This window comes from Carassius carassius, chromosome 40, assembly GCF_963082965.1.
Source record: "Carassius carassius chromosome 40, fCarCar2.1, whole genome shotgun sequence".
Lineage (NCBI taxonomy): Eukaryota > Metazoa > Chordata > Actinopteri > Cypriniformes > Cyprinidae > Carassius > Carassius carassius.
Window position 1 is genome coordinate 20,031,322 of NC_081794.1, and position 21,671 is coordinate 20,052,992.

A 21,671-nucleotide genomic window follows, 5' to 3' on the forward strand; every position below is an offset into this window, starting at 1 on the left:
AATGAACTGAAATGAATATTCACTTACTAAAATGATCATTACATAACAAGTTGTGGTTAAATAAGTGCATTCACAAGAATTGTAATAACGTGTAATATACGTGAGTACACACACACACACATATATTTATATACAAATACATACAACTATAGTTATTATATAGTATTATTATACATAAAAGTATTATTGTATAAATAGTATACAGTTATTATAGCACCTCTCTTCTCCAAAATATATAGTTAGTTATTTGTTCAAATCTACAGTAAGCACAGCAATATTGTGAAATATTATTACAATTAAAAACCACTGTTTTGTTGCAATTATGTATTAAAATGTGATTTCTGTTATGCAAAAAACAAAACAAAAATTCAGTGACATGTAATCCTTCAGAAATCATTCTTGTTGATCATGCTGATTTGGTTGATTAATATTTAAAAATGTATTTACTTATATACAAATACACACACAGACAAAAAAAAAACTATTAAAAAAAATCACAATTCAGTAATAAAACTGATTAAAGTTTCACCATACGGAATATAACAAAACAGTCCTTATGTAAATGTAAATTTATTTAGTGAATGATTCAAATCAAGCCTAATCAAATTAGCTGGATCATAAGAGTAATTTGTTATTGGCCTCAATAGTCATGTTGTATGTGCTTTGGCATTATTTCAGAGTACGTAGTCTTTTTTTTATTTCATTCAGACTGGAGTTTTTTTTTTTTTTTTTCTTTTTGAATTGCTGTAGTACTCTAGTAGTACTAGAGATTTAACAGCGATGCAGAAAACACAGAACCACTCACATACCATAACAAGGCCAGCGCTGCCAGGGATTATCCCAGCATGCACCTCTCTAGACCTCAAATCAAACGAAATGAAGCCAAATATTGCATTGGCTGGAGGTCCACACACTCACTCTCAAAGACTAAATTTTGGCTGGTTTTGTGTGATTGGTTGTGTTCTGACAGGTGGCAAAAGATCAAACAAACTGGCAGTCCTGCAGAGCAGAGGAGGGCTGTGGGAAACTCTCCTCTGTTTCTGCTTCAGACAGCTTGTGCCCCCTCCATTACTCTCTCATTAACACAGCCAGTGCACAGTGTAGCAGACAAACCCGAGGGCTTAGATCAGCACACACAAGAAGGGCTGATTTCTTGGCTTGGGCACGGTGGAAAATGTTTTAGCTGAGGGTGGCAGGGGAGTCTCTAAGCCTCTTCCAGATACCTACCAGCCTTGGCAGGGCAGAAAGGAGCAGGTGTAGCACTGTTAGTGAAGCTGGGCTCCCAGGACATGCAGTAGCCCTCTTTCCAAATGCAGCGCACACCAGGGCCTGCGGCCTCACAACGCTCCTGCCCCAGGAAGGCCTCACAGCTGGGTGGCCTGTAGATTAATACATCATTCAGAAGGACGCTGGAGAAACCCCCAAACACGTACATGGACCTAGAAGGAAAAGAAGATGGAGAATTTTAAGTATACAACAACATTTTGTGAGTGTGTGTGTTCATTTAGATTTCTCACCCATTACTGGTTACTGCAGTATGTCCAAAGCGATTCACATCTCTGTGCAAGTTTGGTTTGGGAAGGACCTTCCACTCATCACACGCTATAAGAAAAAATGCAAATAGAAAATACAATTAAAAATAATCTGTTTAATAATTAGTCATGAATCAGATATAACTATGAAACATTTAGCAAAAAAAAAAAAGTTTTGTTGCAAAAATGTATGTTCCCCATGGGAATTTCCATAACTTTTTAGATTATATTCATTTTTTGTTATGAAAAAGCATTTATTATATTAATAATATTTATAATTATTATAATATTTTCTTACCACTTTGCCATTTCCAAAGTTTGAGGTCAGTAAGTGTTTTCAGCAAGGATGCATTAAACTGATAAAAAGTGATTTTTACATTTTCAGAAAAAAAAATCTATTTCAAACAAAAAATGTTCCTTTTGAACTTTCTATTCATCAAGGAATCCTGACAAAAAAAAATTCCACATTGTTAATACTAATAACTAAAGACTGCAGTAATGGCTGCTGAAAATGCAGCTTTTCCATCACAGGAATAAATTGCATATTCAAATATATATATAAATAGAAATTTTTTTTTATTATTTTTACTGTATTTTCACCAAATAAATGCAGCCTTGGTGAACATAAGAAATGTCTTACAAAAACATTTAATAAATATTACCAACCTCAAACTTTTTAATGGTAGAGTATATCAAACACGCAGTAAAGTATCACCACAAACCAATGTCATAGGCGAGGAAGTCAGCAGAGAAGCATTTGGCTCCATTGCTAAGAGAGGTGTCATTATGGGTATTTCCTCCAAAGATGAGCAGAGTTCCTCCCAGCAGCACAGACGAATGCAGGTAACGTGGGTAACCGCTTTCTCTAAGAATCGTCCTGGAACACACAACAAACATCATTAAACTGTTGCACCAAATCTGAAACTAACTATTCCTCTAAAATGAAATTTTGTCTTTAATACGTCTGTGTGCTCTTACCATGTGCGGGTCTGAACCTCATAGCGGTAGAGATCATCTACCAGGCCGTATTTGTTTGCTGGAAGAGATTTGTAGCCCCCGTGGATGTACACGCTCTTGCTGCGGCTGTCATACACGCTGCTGTGGCCGTACCCACCCTGAGCGATCGCTCCTCTGGTCTCTGGCACCAGCCATGTGTTTGTCCCTGTGCACAGAAACAAAATCATTGAGTACACCTTTAAATTTAATATTTTCTTTGATTATAAAACCTGCTGTGTCTCTCAATAACCAGTCTGTGAGAATTTGACTTGATGTTTCAGTATAATGAGTGGAATAACAATGACTTACCTCATTCCAATGAGATCTGGTTTGTAGTATGAGTTCACAAACCCTTGTAAGATCACTTGAGCACATAAAGATTATGCCTTTATCCAGGAGTTTAACAGGATTAAAAAAGGAACAGATTATCCAAAAGCTTCAGCCTGAGAGACACAGAGCCTCTGGATATATTTTATCTGTACACTGCTTTTTGCAAAGAACCACAGCTCTATCTACTGGACCGCTGGGGTAAAATTAAAAATCAAATCTGTTTCAACTGATGCAGATCTACTCGTTTTACAGCTGCTCTCAAAAGTTTTTATATCATCTTCAAATGACAACAAAATGCACAACCAGTGTTGTTACTGTTAACTAAAACTATTAAAACATTTCATTATTTAATTTTTATATAACTATTTTTAAATGTTTTATTTAATTACTAATTCACTATTGAAATAGAGCAGAAATTAAATATAAATATTAAATGCAAATGTAAATAAAAAAATGCACCAAAATATAATATAAATTAAGCCAAAATAGAAATAAAATTTTAAAAAACTTCTAAAACTAATACAAATAACAAAAAAACATAAAATGAACAATCAAAATGAAAACAGTATTTTAAAATATTAATACATGCTACATATAATAATACTTAAATGACACTTTATACAACTTTATTTTTGGGGTACCTACAGAACTTTTCAATCCCAATCAAATACACTACTAAGTCACTCACTGATGTTGTATTCCTGAACATTGCTGATGTAGCTGTAGATGGAGGAGTAGCCGAAGATGACAACCATCACCACATCACCGTTATCCAGCTCTACTATATGGGCAGAGTGGCCTTCCACAGCATAGACCAGGCCATGGGTCGGCACACTGGGGGTCTTCTGCGACCACGTCATTTTGGGTATGTTAAACACCCACAGTTCATCTGTCACGTTACTGTCACCCATCTCCAACTTGCCGCCAAACATGTAGATGTCATTCTGAAAGAAAGAAAAATGATTTAATAACATGCTTCAAGAAAGTTTCTTAGTAATCTACTGATCAATATTCCAAACTAAGATTGCCAAAATTAAAATGGCGGTGCATGTGATTAATGGCCAGATTTACTAAACAAGGCAAATTAGCATGAAAGCGCAATACCATAAAAACACAGATGGGAGTGGAAAGTTCTGCAGTTGATCTAGTGACAATCCACAGATCCACAGATTGAATTTATTTAAGTATTTGTAGAAACGCTAATGCAAAGACCAGGTCAGCTAAAACATCTCTGCAAATGATAACATGCATAAACTGTTTAGAAAGTTGTTTTAACTTTAATTATTGCCAAGAAGAGAGAAGAATCACTGCTGTTGCAGGATCCTCTTTGTTTAGATGATCAAAGCGGCATAGACAGACCAAAAGCTAGAACATGTAATCAGATAAATAGCCTTGTTCACTCATTCAGACACTGATTACAGCTATTTAGCTGTAGACAAATAAAAAAAAATTATTTCTAAATGTTTTTGTAACATTTCAGCTTTGATGTTACCTGATATAGTGCCAAGGAGTGTGCGTATCTCGGCAGGGGTCCGCTACTGATGGGCACAGTGTTCCAGATGCCACTTTCCAGATTATAACTGCAAAGGAAAAAATTATTGTTTCCTCTAAAGTCATTTCCATAACTAAAGTGGAAAAAAACGAGATGGCTTCATAATTACACAAATTATCCAATATTCCAGTAATAAGTACTTTCTCCAAGACTTTATATTTCAAGTTTTGACTGAAATGTCAAATCCACAATGTCGGAATTGCTCCGTCCACAAAGAGCTCCCTCAGATAACATTTAGACTCACAGTTTCTACCCTTAAACTGTCAAATTAATCAAACTCTACTCCTACCACAGCTCACACTGATTTATTATTAGTATTAGTATTATTCCTGCCATTCTATTGTTTTATTTTAGATTACTGTCATATACACACACATGCAAATAAGCCTTTTGGTTATGCTGTGCACAGCTCTCTGAATTATCACTTACTTTAGAACCATCTGAAAGTTGCTGTAGTTAAAGATGTAGCCACCAACAACCCACATGATCTTTTCCTGCACCACGGCCTTATGAGATGCTCTTCCCAGCGATGCTCCAAAAGGTTTCACTGTGGGCATGATCCAGTAAGACTCAGTGGAGGGCACTGTTAGTGAGCAGTCTGGACCTGAGAGAGAGAGAGAGGGACACACACAATACATTATAATAATTGTCGTACCAATAAAGCATATATTGAATTGATAGAGAAAGAAAGAAAGAAAGAGTTTATTTTTGACATAAAATATTCTCAATAGTATTCTCATGAGTACTCATGAGATTTTTAAGATAATATTTCAATAATGTAACAACACATTTTCATGTTTATGGTTCTCTAATATTGGTTAATGGTCACATGACATACAGGCAGAGCAAATCCAATGTTTTATTTTGACTTTGTAGCTGGACTATAAAGTGGATTTAAACTTATTTTTAGTTGTGATAGTGTGCCAAAAAACCATAATATGAATGAATTAAAAAATATGAATAAAATGTACCCGTGCCCTGTAAAATAAACCTGAAATAAAAATTAGTTTTTGATTATAGCAATAATTTTATTTTACATTAACACTAATGTTTATGTTTTAAATTCTTTACTTTCAAACTGACAAGCTTTTTAACATTTTAAATCCTTTCTCCTTTTTTTGTGAAATTCTATAAACATGTTATCACTTTATAAAATGTTGGAAATTGTGCAAATCTGCAAATAAACAAACTTGAGGCCAAGGTTGCAATTATTTTCACCAAAACATAGTAAACGACATAATATTGTGTAATATTAGAAATCAAAATAACTGTTTTCTATTGGAATATATTTTATACAAATTTCCTGTGATGACATGGCTGAATTTTTAGCAGTCGTTACTTAAATTATCAGTGTCACATGATCCTTCACAGATCATACTAATGTGTTCAAAGTATCAATGCTTTGACAAATGAATGCAGCTTCTGTGAACATGAGACGTCTTTCAAAAATACTTAAAAAATCTTAATTACTCCAAACTTTTGGCCAACAATGTGAAACCCTTAAATCCCTGATACAAGGTAACATCTGTCTTATTATATTTACTATTTATAAACGGATCACTTAAACAGGGTGGTTCTGACAGCTTTTTACAGACATTACTATGACCACTCACACTTTCTCTAAATTGCTATTTTCTGTATTTCCTCACATGAGGCTTAGCGAGAAGCTAGCCAGAAAGGCTCATTAAATTATCCTCAAGACATCCTGATGTCAATCCTCCATCAGGTTCAATAGTGCTTTGACATTTTGTGTCACAGTGGCAGACTCTGAAGAGGTTGCTGCAGTGATGCAGACGTGACAGACGCACTATTACAGAATCAACACCAGGGGGAGACAACCCACATGACAACAAATCAACCTGAGACACAATGCACTTTCTCAGCATCCTGTAACATACAGGAAAGGGGAGGAAATGAGAGCGGAAGTGAGCAGTACCTTGCCAGCTGTCATTGCACACGCAGAGCTTTTCCCCAGTGAGGTCGCAGTAGCCGTGATCGGGGCTGCCACAGTTGTTCCTGCAGTACGGGATGTCACAGGCCGCACCCTTCCAGTACTTATCGCATTCACAATACACACGGCTCGCTATCGAGTTCCCCGAGGTGCACTTCCCGTGGCCAGAGCAGTTATTTGGACATGAGTTGATTCTGTTGAGGGAGAGATGAAGAAAAAGGTTTAAAAAAAAGCAAACAAGGGGAACTTTCTACTGAGAAGCCTGAAATAGGCAAGTGTATAATGAACAGGACTAAGCCTGATTACACTGAGAATAAAACATGCACAGAGGAAATAAAATGAAGACATTACATGTCGTAATAACACCTGGAAGAACAAGCAGGCTTTTTTTCAATAAAAAAAGTGCTGATGCTGAGTGTTATTAACTCACGAGTAGAAGATTTCAAATCCTGTCAGGTTGTAGGCAGCGTCGCTAAAAAAGTGCAGGAGTGCGTAGCCTGAGTTGGTCTCCACTTCAGGGACGGTCTCGTTCCCTTTCACTTCAGGGACAATGAGACCACTGTAGGAAAATTATAGAAAAAAAGGCTTGTTAGGAAATTATCTCTTGTTTTTCCATAACAGCAGTAGCTAATTCCATTTCTCCTGCAGTAAAGTGAAACTTTCCTGCGTGACTCCGGAGTTCAGGGTCCTCGGAAAATCTGAATTTTTGTAGTTTCAAAATCTATTTTTAGGTATAAAATATTTATTAAATATGTCAAAAGTAATATATATATATATATATATATATATATATATATATATATATATATATATATATATATATATATATATGAGAGAGAGAGAGAGAGAGAGAGTGAAAAATAAATAAATACATTTTGCATTTGAAAGTGAAACTCCTACAAGTGCATATTCAATCAGGTCAGGCACAAAAATAACTGTCCATGCCTTTTCAGTGCTAATCCTTCACTGTATGTCTTTAATAAATCCTGACAGTACTACTTTAACGACAAAAGATTGAGCTGGCACAAGCTGTTAGTAAATCTGGCCCTTGATATTTCTACCATACAGTATAAATTATTCTTTATGCATGAAAATAACTGCATTTTTATGTTAGGAAACACCATTGTGATGGTGCTTCGCATCAAAAACCCGTTTTTCTTTTAGAAAACACACTCACCTGAAGACGGCTACTAAGGGAGCATAAATCGAATCTCCGTCATAGACGTACATGTGGTCCCAGCTACATTCGGTCGCAAAATGGTTAAATCGTAACCTCAGGACTGCGTTTGGGCTGCAAAACAAAGGTGATGACATAATGCTTAAGAATGTGTTGCTGGCTGCGTAATCCATTATGAGAACATATTACAGCAGAATAATTTCTGCCAAGTCTGAAGAGTGCAAGCAGAATGTGCTCCTCCAAGCCTTTTCTGGTAATCTAACACAGAAGAAAACACCCTTGTAAGGGCTGCTGAAGTGTATTTAAATAGGGGTTATGCAAGAGGGAAGTGTGAGCACAACAAAACTTTGATAAGAAAGAGAAAAGAGGACAGAATAGCACTTACTAGCCCTCAATCAGCCAGGTGCACTTGGTTTTGTACTTGTAGTTGATGGGGCCATCTGTTAGGTACCCAGACGGCTCAGTCAACCTGAAAAATAAGATCAGAGTCGCAGTTCAGATGACCACATCAATCTGAGCCCAAGGGACAAACAGAACAATGCTATGCGTAAAAAAAAAAAAAATTGCAAAAGGCATTGCAGAAAAGTTCTATTTCAGTACAAATAGGCACAACGATGGAACTGGTTTCTGTGGTTACTTTTGGCCATATGGACACAGGCTTGTGTGGGAGCAGATCCACAATGATTCACTGCTCCAAATGCGTTCATGACACAGGCCTAGCCAATCAGTTTCCACTCCTTCCAGACTGCAACAGAGCCATCGGGCCCATGGAGTGACAACGCTTGGATCCATATTGTATCATCACGGAACACTCATGGCCTGTCTGTGTCCCGGGCCACATTAACCACAGCAAGCTGGCGGCATTGTTTGCCCAGACAAGCCCTATTTTTTGTAGATGCTGACTTGAAGGGATGTATCCTTATAAACAATGACCTCAATACTCCACAGAAACACTTTTAATTGAACATGTTATTGCTGCTTGAATAGCCAAACATTCCTCAGGGCGTATTCTACAAGGAAATCAATCTTGTCAAGTGACATTGCTAAGACCTTCTGTCCTGCTGTTCTTGAAGAAAACAAAAAGAAGAACTGAGCTGGTGTTGCAAAAGCATCCTAGAGTGGATCGGAGGAAACCAACACATCAATATTCACAATATAAGGCTATATAAGAATTAGATTGGTTTGTTTCTTCATTAAAACAGATTTGGAGAAATCTAGCATTACATCACTTGCCCACCAATGGTTCCTCTGCAGTGAATGGTTGCCGTCAGAATTATGAAATGAAAAGCTGCGTATTTGTAAAAAAGCTGTTTTTTTTCCCTTGGTAAGACATTAAATGATGGATTTGAGTCATGTTGTGGAATACGGTTATGTTTTTATCAGCTGTATGGACTCTCATTCTGACGGCACCCATTCACTGCAGAAGATCTATTGGTCAGCAAGTGATGTAAAGCTCAATTGCTCCAAATCTGTTCTGATGAAGAAACAAACTCATCTACCACTTGGAAGGCGTGAGGGTAAGTATATTTATTTTCAGTACATTTTAATTTTTAAGTAAGCTATTCCTTTAAAGTTAAAGTTTGCCATTTCTATGCCAAAGAAAACTGCAAAAATGACAACTACTTATACATTCTTGTGTACATGGTAATTAGCATATTCACAATAAAATGGAAAAGACACAGACATTCATTAACTGCTATTGTCATCTGGAAAAAACAAGAGATGCTCGCTTTTGCAAATTCATCATGTTGCTTTTTTGTAATTCTGCACAGTAATTGAATCAGCTCATTAATTCTCATTCAAGTCTCTGACAACAGCACACAAGAGAACGACCTTGAGCCTTACTGTGCTTTTGCTTGTCTGTTTATTTTAATGTGTGTAATTAAATCAGTCTTTTCCTCACTCTACAAATGTGTTTCTTCCTAGACTTTTCTCACGTCTTGTCACATCAGCAATCTAGCGGACTGGTACATTTCTGAAAAGCTAATTTTTGCCATGCAAGCAAATTTTTCATTACAGTAAATATTCCAAACAAGGTTTCAAATCACATCACATCAGAATTATGATTAATACAAGCAGGTTTCTATAAACCATGTTCTTCATTTGGTTATGTAAATAAAGTGCCCTCCAAAAGTTTGGAAACTCTCTAGGCAAAGTGGGATTTTGGACAATGTCAGAATAACTTATTGAACTGTTATAATTTCAAGTAATAACCATTTTTTATTACTCAATACTCTTAATAATATAAATATATACACTACCATTCAAAAGTTGAATGTTATCAAAATGTCTTTTACATTATTAAACAATTTTTCATTATTTTGATTAAATATACAGTAAAAATATTATTACAATTTAAAATAACTATTCTATTTGAATATATTTTAAAATATATTTTTTTTTTATTTTTTGCTTTAGTGTCCTTCAGAACATGATCCTCCAGAAATCAATCTAATATGCTGATCTGGTACTCAAGAAACATTTCTTAATATTATCAATGTGGAAAGCAGATTATGAATATTTTTGTGGAAATCCTGATGATTTTTTTTACATTATTGTTTAATGTAAAAGTTTAAAAGAAAAGCTTTTATTTGAAATCAAAATCTTTTTTAACAATGTCTTTACTATCATTTTTGATCAATTTAATGCATCCTCGCTGAATAAAAGTAACAATTCCTTTGGAAAAAAAAAAACTGTACAACTTTTGAACAGTAGTGAACACATCACAATAAGACATTTTTTCTTTTATCTTTTTTTTTTTTTTTGAAGATAATCACAAAATGTAGCCTTCCTTTAGCTAATCAGCTTTAGACAGATTATACATTTATCTATTACTTTTAGCTTTTATTTAATTTTTACTTTTGTGTCATCCCTTATCAATACAACATCATCAAAAATTAACAAAGACGTCCAAAACCTAATTTTTTCTATGGCATTCCAAACCTTGGAATGGTTAGGTTGCTGACCATATAAACATATCCAAATTCTATAATGAAAGAAAACCTACATTCATAAGTGTGCATCACATAGAAAAGTAAAAACAGCCTGCAAACAAAAGTCATCATTGCTGGCTGCATGTATTTCTCTAGTAATCATTTCTCTCACTCCGTGAATCATTCCTCACTTAAACTGAAGAATCCCTTCAAAACAAAATTTCTGACGTACATCAAACCTAATGCAAATGCTGAAAACCTGGCACAGCCATTCTTGTTGTTAAACTGTAGCCTATTAACAAGCTATTTCTCCACTCTGTGTTCTGTATGTCTATAATCAGACACTGAGATTTTAAGAGCAGTTAAAAACAGTAATCGCCGTACACCACTTCCTGTGCTGGGGAGGACATCCCTCAGGCTGTATGTTGGCGAGAGTGATGTTTCTTTGTGCAGGCAGACACTCATCGGCCCAGAAGAGAGGGAACTGTAGGTGAGTCAACAGTTAAAATATTCACCAGGTTTTCATGAATCTTTTATAGCCCAGTACCACAGCAAATGTTTCCACCAACAGCCAGGATTTAATACCTATCCCACCGGCTTTGAAGCTGCCACTGGGCATGGTTTACTCAGCCTCACTCAAAGGCTGAGAGGGCCTCTCCGTCAGCCAACTCAAGCCCCACTACCTGTCCACTGATATCTGTTCTTACAGCCCTTGTCTTCCTGTGGTCGGCATTTTGCCTCCCACCGCTTGATCATTAAGCTGTTGTGTAACAAGAAAGCTGTTTTTAGTTCCAGTATTATGTGGAGGCAAGGACACTAGGTTAGGACTGCTGAACAATTCAGGTTTGTTCATTTATTTGACAAGTTGTGGTATCATCTATCCACTGTACAACCGTTTAAAAGGATAGTACGCCCTTAAGGTGTTCCAAACCTGAGTTTCCTTCTTCTGTTAAACAAAAAATAAGATATCTGAAGAATGTTGGCAACTATACAGTACAGTCAACTGTTTGGTTACCAGTATTCTTGTAAATATCATCCAATAGGAGAAAAAAACGTATACAGATTTGGAACCAATTGAGTTCCATAAACATCTGTACTGTATGCGCGTCATACTAAACAAAATCATAAATATAAAAAGAAGTTAGGCTACTTCACCAAATTTTAATGACGATTCATTCAAAAACAATGAGGAGCTATATTTAATCTGACACTGAGCGAGAAAGATCGAATGTACAACAGGAAGATCTGTTGAGAAAGTGACTCCGCTAAAGGCTGTGAAATGTAAACGGTGACACTTTTACTGACAAAGGGGATTTTTGAGTGGAAGTACCATTTGATAGGATTCAAACACTCTTTGTTTTTGTCCAGGAAGTTTGGGTGAAGTGTGATACAGGAGATGCATCCACACACATATTACAAAGCACTGTATCTATGCTTAATCCAAAGCAAGAGAGATTTTAAATAGATTGCATATGTTGCCTCCAGAGTACTCACCTTGTCTGGCCTACATTTTGCACATTAACTGGATCCTTAATGGTAATCTATATGTACTGGAACCTAGAAGCCAGTTTTAAAAGCTAATACAGGAAAATGAAGGGAAACTAAGAGATGTGTTTGAAATTGTAGTCTTATATAGAATTTACACATGGGGGTTCGGTTCTGTTAGTTCTTTAGGTCTGAACTAGTGTTGTCAAAAGACCCGGTACTTCGGTACCAAATCGGTACTAAAAAATGAAAATGTGACGGTACCAGGTTTATTTAAGTACCGGTGGCACCGAGTACCCAGTCAACCCGGTTCTTGGCGCATACAACACTATGATTTCCTCGAAGCAGAAAACGCGGACGGAATCCCAAAATCCAGGCATGAAAATGAAACTTACATTTTAATATGGACAGTCAAGGAATATGTCAAAGTTAGCATAAATTAGCATAAATGAATCAAATCAAATCTCCATATGGACCAGTATCTGTAAATGTTAAGCCAAAATTGGTACCGAGAACCGTGGATTTTCACTGGTATCGGTACCGAATACTGAAATTTTAGTAATGTGACAACACTAGTCTGAACCACACAAGAAAATTATTCATCTAGTACAGGTTTGCTTAGTTTTCACAATGTCAGTTTTAACTGCTCTTTGCTGGGCTAAATGGAAAAACAGACTTTTTCAAACAATCAGCCTATTTTCTCTGTTTAGTACCAACTCTGATAACACACATGCTGTAAAAAAGGCAGGTTCCAGTTCCAGAAATCGAGAGATATAGAAAACAACGGTTTTGAAGAAAACTTTCCAGTATCTGAGCACAAGTCTAAGCCAAGCATCTGTTAGGCTTGTCTGATGAAGATGATGTAACTTACATTGCACTTCAGATATTCATCCATAAAGATCAGACTAAAAATAGTGCACAGATCATGTCGACTGACTTGGCTTAACCCAAATACCAAATCGGTTCACCAACAACTATCCAGCAGTCTAGAGCACACAATATTTCTGAGCACCACAGACATATTTCAAATAGATGTTTGCACAAGGGCAGTTGACACACATTTGGGAAGCTGGCACGTCCTGTGGTGTGAAATGATATACTCGTTCTAAAATCATTTGAAAGATTTTCCTAATTCTTTTATAATTACTATGGATGAATATTTTATGATTTTGTAATAATGGAGATCCTAACAAGAATATTTGTACTTTTAAAAAGGCATTTGTCTCATGGCAGGACCATTTTAATTGAACTAAACGGTCTAAAAGGTTACAAACAAGAAAAATTGTATTTAAAATATTAGTGTAAAAGTAACCGGTAACACTTTACAATAATTATTCATTTGTTAACATTAGTTAGCTACATTAGTTAAAATAAACTATCAATGTGCAATATTTCTACTGTGTTTAATAATCTTTTTAGTAAAGATTAGTTATCTTTATACGAAACTTAAACTAATATATTTTAAAATCTAAATTTGTATCTTAAAATTACTTAATGCACTGAGAACAAGCAATATACAATCGTATTTTTATGAACTAATATTAACAAAGATTAATCAATTCTGTAAAAATATATATTGCTCATAGTCAGTTCATATTAACTAATGAATTAACAAATGAGACCATATTGTATGTTAAGTGTTACCTGAATTATGTATGTCACATCCCCTACTATACATACATTTTTTATATAAATGATTTAAAGTTACACAAACATTCATTAACTACCCATTAACAAGGACTGAAAGTACTAATTAAGTCTTAAGGAAAGTCTTTACCTAATAAAAAAACATCACTCGAAATTGAAAGGAAAAAAGAAAAGAAAAATCTTACAAAAAGTAATAACTTACTAAGATAGTTCACCCAAAAAAAGAAAATTCTGAAAAGACCTCCGTTCATATTCAGAACACAAATTAAGATATTTTTTTATGAAATCCAAGAGCTATCTGACCCTCTGTAAGACAGGAAGGGTCCTACCATGATCAAGGTCCAGAAACGTAGTAAGGACATTGTTGAAATAATTCATGAGACATCAATGGTTCAACAGTAAAAAAAAATTCAACAGCTATTTTTGTTTTCTATGTGCACAAAATGTATTTTCCTAGCTTTGTAAAATTAAAGTTAAAAGTTAGAAAATTAGAGTTAGAAAAATGCCATTACAAAGGTAAAAACACAAGTCACCTGTAAAACACTTTAAGGAGTCAAATATCACCAGGTAATGTGAAGGCTAATTTTTGATCAAATATTGGTTTATTGATTAGAAGGTGCTCTTACATTTTTGACTGTGCTCCTATATATTTTTTTTAAAGTTAGGAGCAAAAGTGCTCCTTAAAAGAAAAGTAAGCATAGAGCCCTGAAAATTCAAAAAAATAATTACACACTACACAGACAATAAACAGGACTCAATTTATGGACAAAACCAACCAAAGTTTTAAAAACATTTAAACAGTTACATTATCATTTTATTTCTTCAAACTTCTGCAAAATCTTTATGAAGTTAAGTAATCTACTGTAGCTTCATGTTTACTGTGAACTTCAGTATAGAAAAAGGAAGTTACATCGTGATATGGCACCAACCCCTCTCTTAGCAAGACTAGGTTTAGGCAACATCATGAAGTAACTGCTCAAGAAATTTACAAAGCACTCCCTTTTAACAATAAAGTTAACTCTATTTGAAGATTAACTTGCCATTGGTTGGACATTGATATATTGCAAAAACCTAGCTAATATTTCACTTTGAGGAATGTCAGTTTAGTTTTTTTTTCTTCAGAAAAAGAATTAAAACTTATGTTTATCCTTATTTCTCGTTCTATTTTACCTTTGAGCAGAGACACCCTGGTCTCCATCTACATTATTAAAGAATCTTTATGCACTGTAATTGTTGCTTATGAATCCGAAACCTGACACAGGTCATTAATAATTCTGCATCCTCATAAAAAACATCTGCTTAAGCAATAAATGGTCGAAACAATGGCGTGGCACACCACAGTTTCTATCCCATGTATCCACTTAGCCAGTCTTTATAGCAGCAAACTGCTATCTGTCAGGAGGATGACAACCTTTGTTGTTTGATCATGCATCTTATGGAGCATCGAATAGGTGATCACACAGTATGACATGCTCAGATAATATCTCAGTACTTCCTGTTCACCTGGAACAGCACTGGCCCAACAATGGGTGAGAACATCAAAACAACAACACAGTTCATTTCCTTTTATTCAGCTATTGTTTTTTCAACCTTTGTAATACAGGTCTTAGTGTCAGGCTGAAGTTTCATTTGAGTGACAGCACTTATAAATGCCAATAGCATCCTCTTGGCTGCTTCTAATATGGAGAGAAGAGGGAGATCTTTGTTGCAACCGACGAGAGCGGGATGCTATTTTAAGAAACAGCGCAGGAGCTTTGTTCAAGAGTTTCATTCATCATAAAGCTGTCAAACTAAGATCGTTTAAAACTAAATCATGTCTTCCCACAGTACCTTTGACATCCTTTGAGAAGACAAAGGCACAGAATTAATAATGAAAGTATAGCAGATGTTTGAAAACACTCCCATCAGATCATGTCTGTACAATTATTTAAATAATACTAATACAAACAGTGTGTGAAGTACAGGGTTACTGCAGGGTTTATGAAGGTAAATTAAAAACCTATTTAAGAACAAATAAAGAAATTCTAAGCAATAAATTGAAGGCGGCACATCAATATGCTGTTTAAATGTAAATGTCTAGGGAGCAGACAATGAGTTGTATTTGCAGCACTTCAAAGTTTTGAAAATCCAACCTCCAACATATCTTTTCATTACTTTTTAATTAAATAGCTTTGCTTACAAACAACATTAGAATATGGAAATAACTTTTACTGATCACACTGCAATTCTTGCTCAGTATGTTTGTCTTGTTTTCCATCAATAAATATAAATTTACTTGATACGGAAGAGAAGTCTTGTTTTTTGTGAAACTGATCAAAATGAAGTGAGTTTGATTTAAAAAAAAAAAAAAAAAACATCAAATAGGCCTATCTGCCAATGGGTTCGACTTCATTCAAAATAAAAAGTTTTCATGCCCCATTGAAAAATAAGGCTTCATATCTTCATTTTGCATTTCAAGGTAAATTACATTTAAAGCGATAGTTCACTTTCAAATTAAATTTTGGTATGTTTTAGCTTACCTCAAGGACATCCAAGATGTAGGTGTCTTTGTTTCCGCAGTATTTCCCATTTTGATATTTTTAGGTCAAACCGTTCTTGTCTGTGACTCATATAATGGAGGTCTATGGTCACCACCTCAAAGAGCATGCACAGAGGAGTCTAAATTAAACAATTCCCCATCGTAAGTACACACTGATGACCTAAGACATGAAACCAGCGGTTTGTGTAAGAAAACGAACAGTATTTATATTGTTTTTACCTCTTGTACACACAACTGATCTGAGGGCACGAGTGCTTCCTGATGTGACGTGTGCGCGTGCTCTGGCTTAGTCTGCGCAATCGCGGAAAGCGGCAGAAGTGATCTCTCGCGCATGAACATCACTCATTGTTTACTGTTTACCACACAATACGCCACCAATCTGCACTGTCTGAAATATAATGCAGTAATTGTAATTAATTAATTTGTTTATAATGCGCCCTATAATCGTTGAGATTATAATAAAAATACAACACATTACTCACTCTATTGACAGCGTGCCATTAGGTCCCTCTGGCATTGGACGTTGCCTCCAGTTTATACGTGGCAAACTAAACACAACGTGCAAAACGCTGCGTCTCAACGGCGGAGAAAACTCAGGATCTTCAGTCAGGCAGGTGTGTGATGCGATACTGTCAATGTCCTCGTCATCGTCTTGTAGATGTGGCATTGCTATGTTCCATTCGTGACAACATATGCTCTCCACTTCTGTTGGCATCACACAACACTTGCTACTAAAACACCACCAATTTGGAAGAGATCTCTGTCTCTCTGAGGCTTGAAGATGTGCTGCTGCAGCGGATCGCTCCTGATTACTTGATCAGTGTATTCTGGTTCAAATAAATATGGTTGTAAAAAAAATTAAACGTTGTCTGTTGATATATTGAAATCGTCTTCCATTGCAATTTCCTGTACGTCTAAGTATGTTTAGATCTTCACAGTGAAAGTTAACACTTCTGAAATCTCTGTGTAAACCATAGACAGTAAGTGTTGTACACGTGCGAGAGATCACTTCTGGCACTTTCCGCACTTGCGCAGACTAAGCAAGAGCACGCGCACACGTCACATCAGGAAGCACTCGTGCCCTCAGATCAGTTGTGTGTGGTTGTGTACAAGAGGTAAAAACGATATAAATACTGTTCGTTTTCTTACACAAACCACTCGTTTCGTGTCTTAGGTCATCAATGTGTACTTACGATGGGGAATTGTTTAATTTAGACTCCTCTGTGCATGCTCTTTGAGGTGGTGACCATAGACCTCCATTATATGAGTCACAGACAAGAACGGTTTGACCTAAAAATATCAAAATGGGAAATACTGCGGAAACAAAGACACCTACATCTTGGATGCCCTTGAGGTAAGCTAAAACATATCAAAATTTAATTTGAAAGTGAACCATCCCTTTAAAGGGTTCACTCCACCACAAAAAGAAAATTCTCTCATTAATCACTTACCACCATGTCTTTCCAAACCCGTAAAAGCTCTGTTTTTGTCTTCGGAAGACAATTTAAGATATTTTGGATGAAAACCTGGAGGCTTGAGACTGTCCCATAACAAAAAACTAAAATAACGACTTTATTCAATAATTCCTTTGTCAACAGTCTCCTCTGTGTCACTCCATATCACCTTGCTGCGTGTGCACTTCTGTGTCATCAGCGCCACAAGGATGCAAAGTTTCTATGTGTATTTAGCTTTGATTTGAAATAATACAGTGCACCCTTGTGGTACGGAGGACACAGAAGAGCATAAGCAGCACAGTGATATGAAGTGACACAGAGGAGACTGTTGACAGGAATTATTGAATAAAGTTGTTATTATTGTTTTCTTCGCTTACAAAAAGTGTTCCTGTCACTTCATGTAACCCAGATTGCACATCTGATGGCAGATGGAGTATTCTGATGATGACTTTTCTGATGATGACTGGGAAGTCGTGGCCTAATGGTTAGAGAGTCGGACTCCCAATCGAAAGGTTGTGAGTTCGAGTCCCGGGCTGGCAGGAATTGTGGGTGGGGGGAGTGCATGTACAGTTCTCTCTCCACCTTCAATACCAAGGTGCCCTTGAGCAAGGCATCGAACCCCCAACTGCTCCCCGGGCGCCGCAGCATAAATGGTTGCCCACTGCTCCGGGTGTGTGTGTGTGTTCACTGCTCTGTGTGTGTGCATTTCGGATGGGTTAAATGCAGAGCACAAATTCTGAGTATGGGTCACCATACTTGGCTGAATGTCACGTCACTTTCACTTCACTTTTTCACTTTTCATACCTTTTATGGACCTTGACACTGTTTACTTGGCAGTCTATGGGACAGACTCAAGCCTCCAGGTTTTCATCCAAAATATCTTAAATTGTGTTCCGAAGACGACCAAGCTTTTACGGGTTTGGAACGACATGGGGGCAACTGATTCATGAGAAAAAATTTGATTTTGGGGTGGAGTAACCCTTTAAGGATTTCTATGGAAAACAAGACAAAACAACTGAGGACGATATAAATTTTTAGCAATGCTTGACATTAGGAATTTAATACTTTTTGGTTCCATTTTAAGATATTTTAATGCTTTTATTTGTGGAATTAAGACTTTATAGCAAACTTCATTTCTGTGTGCTAAAAAAAAGTAAAAAATTGGAATTCAAACCAAACTGTGCCTTGGCTCATGGGATTCACCATGAGTATAACAAGAAAGATTTAAACATGGAAATTAAATCTAGATTTTAAGCCACAGAAAAATAGTCTGAGAGGAGGGAGCAGTCAAGAATAAAAGCCCCTCATATCAGTTTTTAACCAGATGGTTCACATATGTGAAAAGTCCCTTTCAAGTTATCCAAATTTCCCAGACAAATATGAAAATCTAGCAATCAGTAACATGCTTTACATATGATTGAACATACAATGGACCTTTGTTGCTTCCTGAACATCACAAAGCAATTTGAATACAATAACAATGAAATAAATCACATACAAAGCTGTCACTGAGGAGGTATCCTTGCATCTTTATACCGTGTCTTCCCCTAAATGGTATATATTAGTACCTTTGGAAAGAGCATCACATCAAGTGACGGCTTTGTACTTTTTTTTAACTGAAAGTGCATGTGCACCAATGATCAGTGAATTTAACACACGAAGACCTTGCAACATGCTTTCATGCTCCTCTAGAGCTAAAATCAGTCCTATTTAATAGACATAAATGCCTTTTTAAATACTCACTTGAATCTTCCCTGGCAGTGTTGACACTGGTCCCCAACCCATCCACGATCACATACACAAGATCCGTTCACACACCTGCCTGACAGACAGCTCTTCTCGCAGGGATTAGATGGAGAGCCGTCTGAAATCAGTACCAGGGAGAACATCACACACAGCCAGAAATATCTCTTCATGCCCTGCAGTCTCTGTCTGTTTAGAAACAGTTCAGGTCTGAGCATCCTCTTTTCAGTATTCATGGTTTAGGGATGCTGCTGCTGCTGTTGTTGTTGTTGAATTGGTATCAATATCTTAGGGTCCTTCTTCCCTGCTTACTGGTGCCCAGATTGTTTTAATTATAACAGCAGGGGGATCCGTTCACTTATGGATCATGAATATTCCTTAAATATAGGCGATCGTTTCCCAAAGCGTAAGCAAACGTTTAACTGAAAACCTCCAGATCCGAGTGTGATATGATAAAACGAGCGTAAACACAGGCATATTAAATCATCTGTCTCGCCTCATTGTGTTTCTGAACAAGGGCAGGAATTTCCTACGTTAAGTTCCCTCCTGCAGTTACAGGGCTGGAAAATGATTACCCATAACAATGAAAAAAATCTTTCCTTCCAGAGCATTACCATAACTCGAGTGATGAGATATTTCCAGCTTTAAAGCATCATATTATTCAGCGGTCTTATTTTGATCCCGTCCGCAGCCATTTTAAAGCGTAAACATTCAGCTGGCTGTCCAAACACACTGCTGGTGTGCTTTAAAAGCTTTTAAACCTTGAGCTTTTCCTGGCTAACGTTCAATTGCCACGGGAAAACGCTAAACGGAGCAGGTTTCGGAGTGAAAAGCATCCTTTATAACCGCAGGAGTCAGTAATACGGATGTTGTTTCTAATGTTGTCCGTTGCGCTGAGGGATTTGGAAAACCTGAGTAACTAACGTTATCAGTTATCGGCATATTATTCGCTGTTTTTCAGGTTTAACGTAATAAACTCCTTAACGAAAGCGTGGCCCCTCAGTGTGGTTATATATCATCTTCGTCCCAGTGCGTTGAAACCCTCTCAGTGTGTGAATTCTGGCCCCCTCGACCACCGTTTAAGCTCCCCATAGTACGAACAGCTCTCTCTCTCGCTGGCTGCTCCTCAGGTTGGAGCAAACTCAACGCAGAGATGTCCGCGGCCGCGCATGCGCAATGGAAAGAGGTCATATTTAAAGGGACAGTGACCAATATGTGCGTCCCTGGAATGTATATTGCAGTACTTGAGAAGCTTTGTTACACGTTTGTCTTCAGGAAGTGTGTGAAAACCTAACTTCCTACCGCTATTACAATTTACCAATTTCAAAACACAGTCTAGAATACTCCATGCATTATATTGATTACATTAATGTATATTCTCACTGAAATCTGGGTCATAAAACCTTGATATTCAATCACAATTGCAAGCCTCCATCTCAAATATGAACTTTGTCCTTCTCTTGAGTGTTAAGGTGCAACACTATTTGCTGCCAACTTAAAGGCAGGGTAGGTAATAAATGTATAAACAACTTTCTTCCAAATTTGTTTAAACTTTCTATATATATCAATGCATAATTAAAATGTAAGTACTCTGATAAAAAGAGTATAAAAATCGAGTGAGTCTAGACCGTTTAATCTGTATTAAACACAGCTCATTATTTCCATTTCGGGACGAAACATAGGATTGGCTTAGGCGACTGTCACTCTCTCGCAACCATAGCAACCACCCTTTTGCCACACATGACCTGCCCACTTGCGCGCGCATGTTTGATTTGAGGAATTCAAGCAGCACGGACCCTAGGAATACAAAAATAATGGCAGAGAAACAGCAAGCAAAATTCACAGTATCAGCCTATGCAGTTAGTAAAGGCAAACCAGGCAAAAAAAGGAAGACAGTAACAGTACAAGAAAAGGCAATGAACAAAAAGTCTTTGGATAAACAAAGAAATAAAACGCGAGTTAATATCGGCGTGGCTTTCCAGCGATGGCGAGAACTGAGGGAACTCAAGGGGCTGAAAAGTGACTCCTTGATGGCTTTATTTCTGCTGGACAGGTAAATCTTTCTTTTTGTATTTTGATCATACATATTTTTTTCATGAAGCATGTGTCATTAGCACACGTAGCTGCGTAATATAGCTAACATAACATTACTTAGCGAGCCATAGTAGAGGCTTTGGAAGGAGCCCAGAAGGGAGGGGGTGGAGTGAATGGAAATAATGAGCTGTCTTTAAAACAGTCGTGAGAGGTCTACAGACACTCGATTTTTATACTTTCTTTTTCAGAGTACTTACATTTTAATTATGTATTGATATATAAATAAAGTTTAAACAAA

The 21,671-nt window shown here is 36.6% G+C and overlaps 1 protein-coding gene across 2 annotated transcripts in view; it reads right to left on the reverse strand.

Moving 5' to 3' along the window:
• LOC132122326 (attractin-like protein 1) overlaps positions 1-20,485 on the reverse strand; it is a 92,213-nt gene extending 71,728 nt beyond the window's left edge. For both annotated transcript variants that reach the window (XM_059532433.1, XM_059532432.1), the window contains exons 1-12: positions 19,340-20,485; positions 7,924-8,007; positions 7,539-7,652; positions 6,792-6,920; positions 6,347-6,555; positions 4,840-5,014; positions 4,351-4,438; positions 3,547-3,802; positions 2,511-2,694; positions 2,255-2,409; positions 1,518-1,602; positions 1,228-1,439 (exon numbers count right to left, since the gene is read on the reverse strand). In XM_059532433.1, the coding sequence (XP_059388416.1) occupies positions 1,228-1,439; positions 1,518-1,602; positions 2,255-2,409; positions 2,511-2,694; positions 3,547-3,802; positions 4,351-4,438; positions 4,840-5,014; positions 6,347-6,555; positions 6,792-6,920; positions 7,539-7,652; positions 7,924-8,007; positions 19,340-19,575 (1,927 nt within the window). In that variant the 5' untranslated portion in view covers positions 19,576-20,485. The remainder of the gene's footprint in view (positions 1-1,227; positions 1,440-1,517; positions 1,603-2,254; positions 2,410-2,510; positions 2,695-3,546; positions 3,803-4,350; positions 4,439-4,839; positions 5,015-6,346; positions 6,556-6,791; positions 6,921-7,538; positions 7,653-7,923; positions 8,008-19,339) is intronic.
• Positions 20,486-21,671: the final 1,186 nt, after the last annotated feature.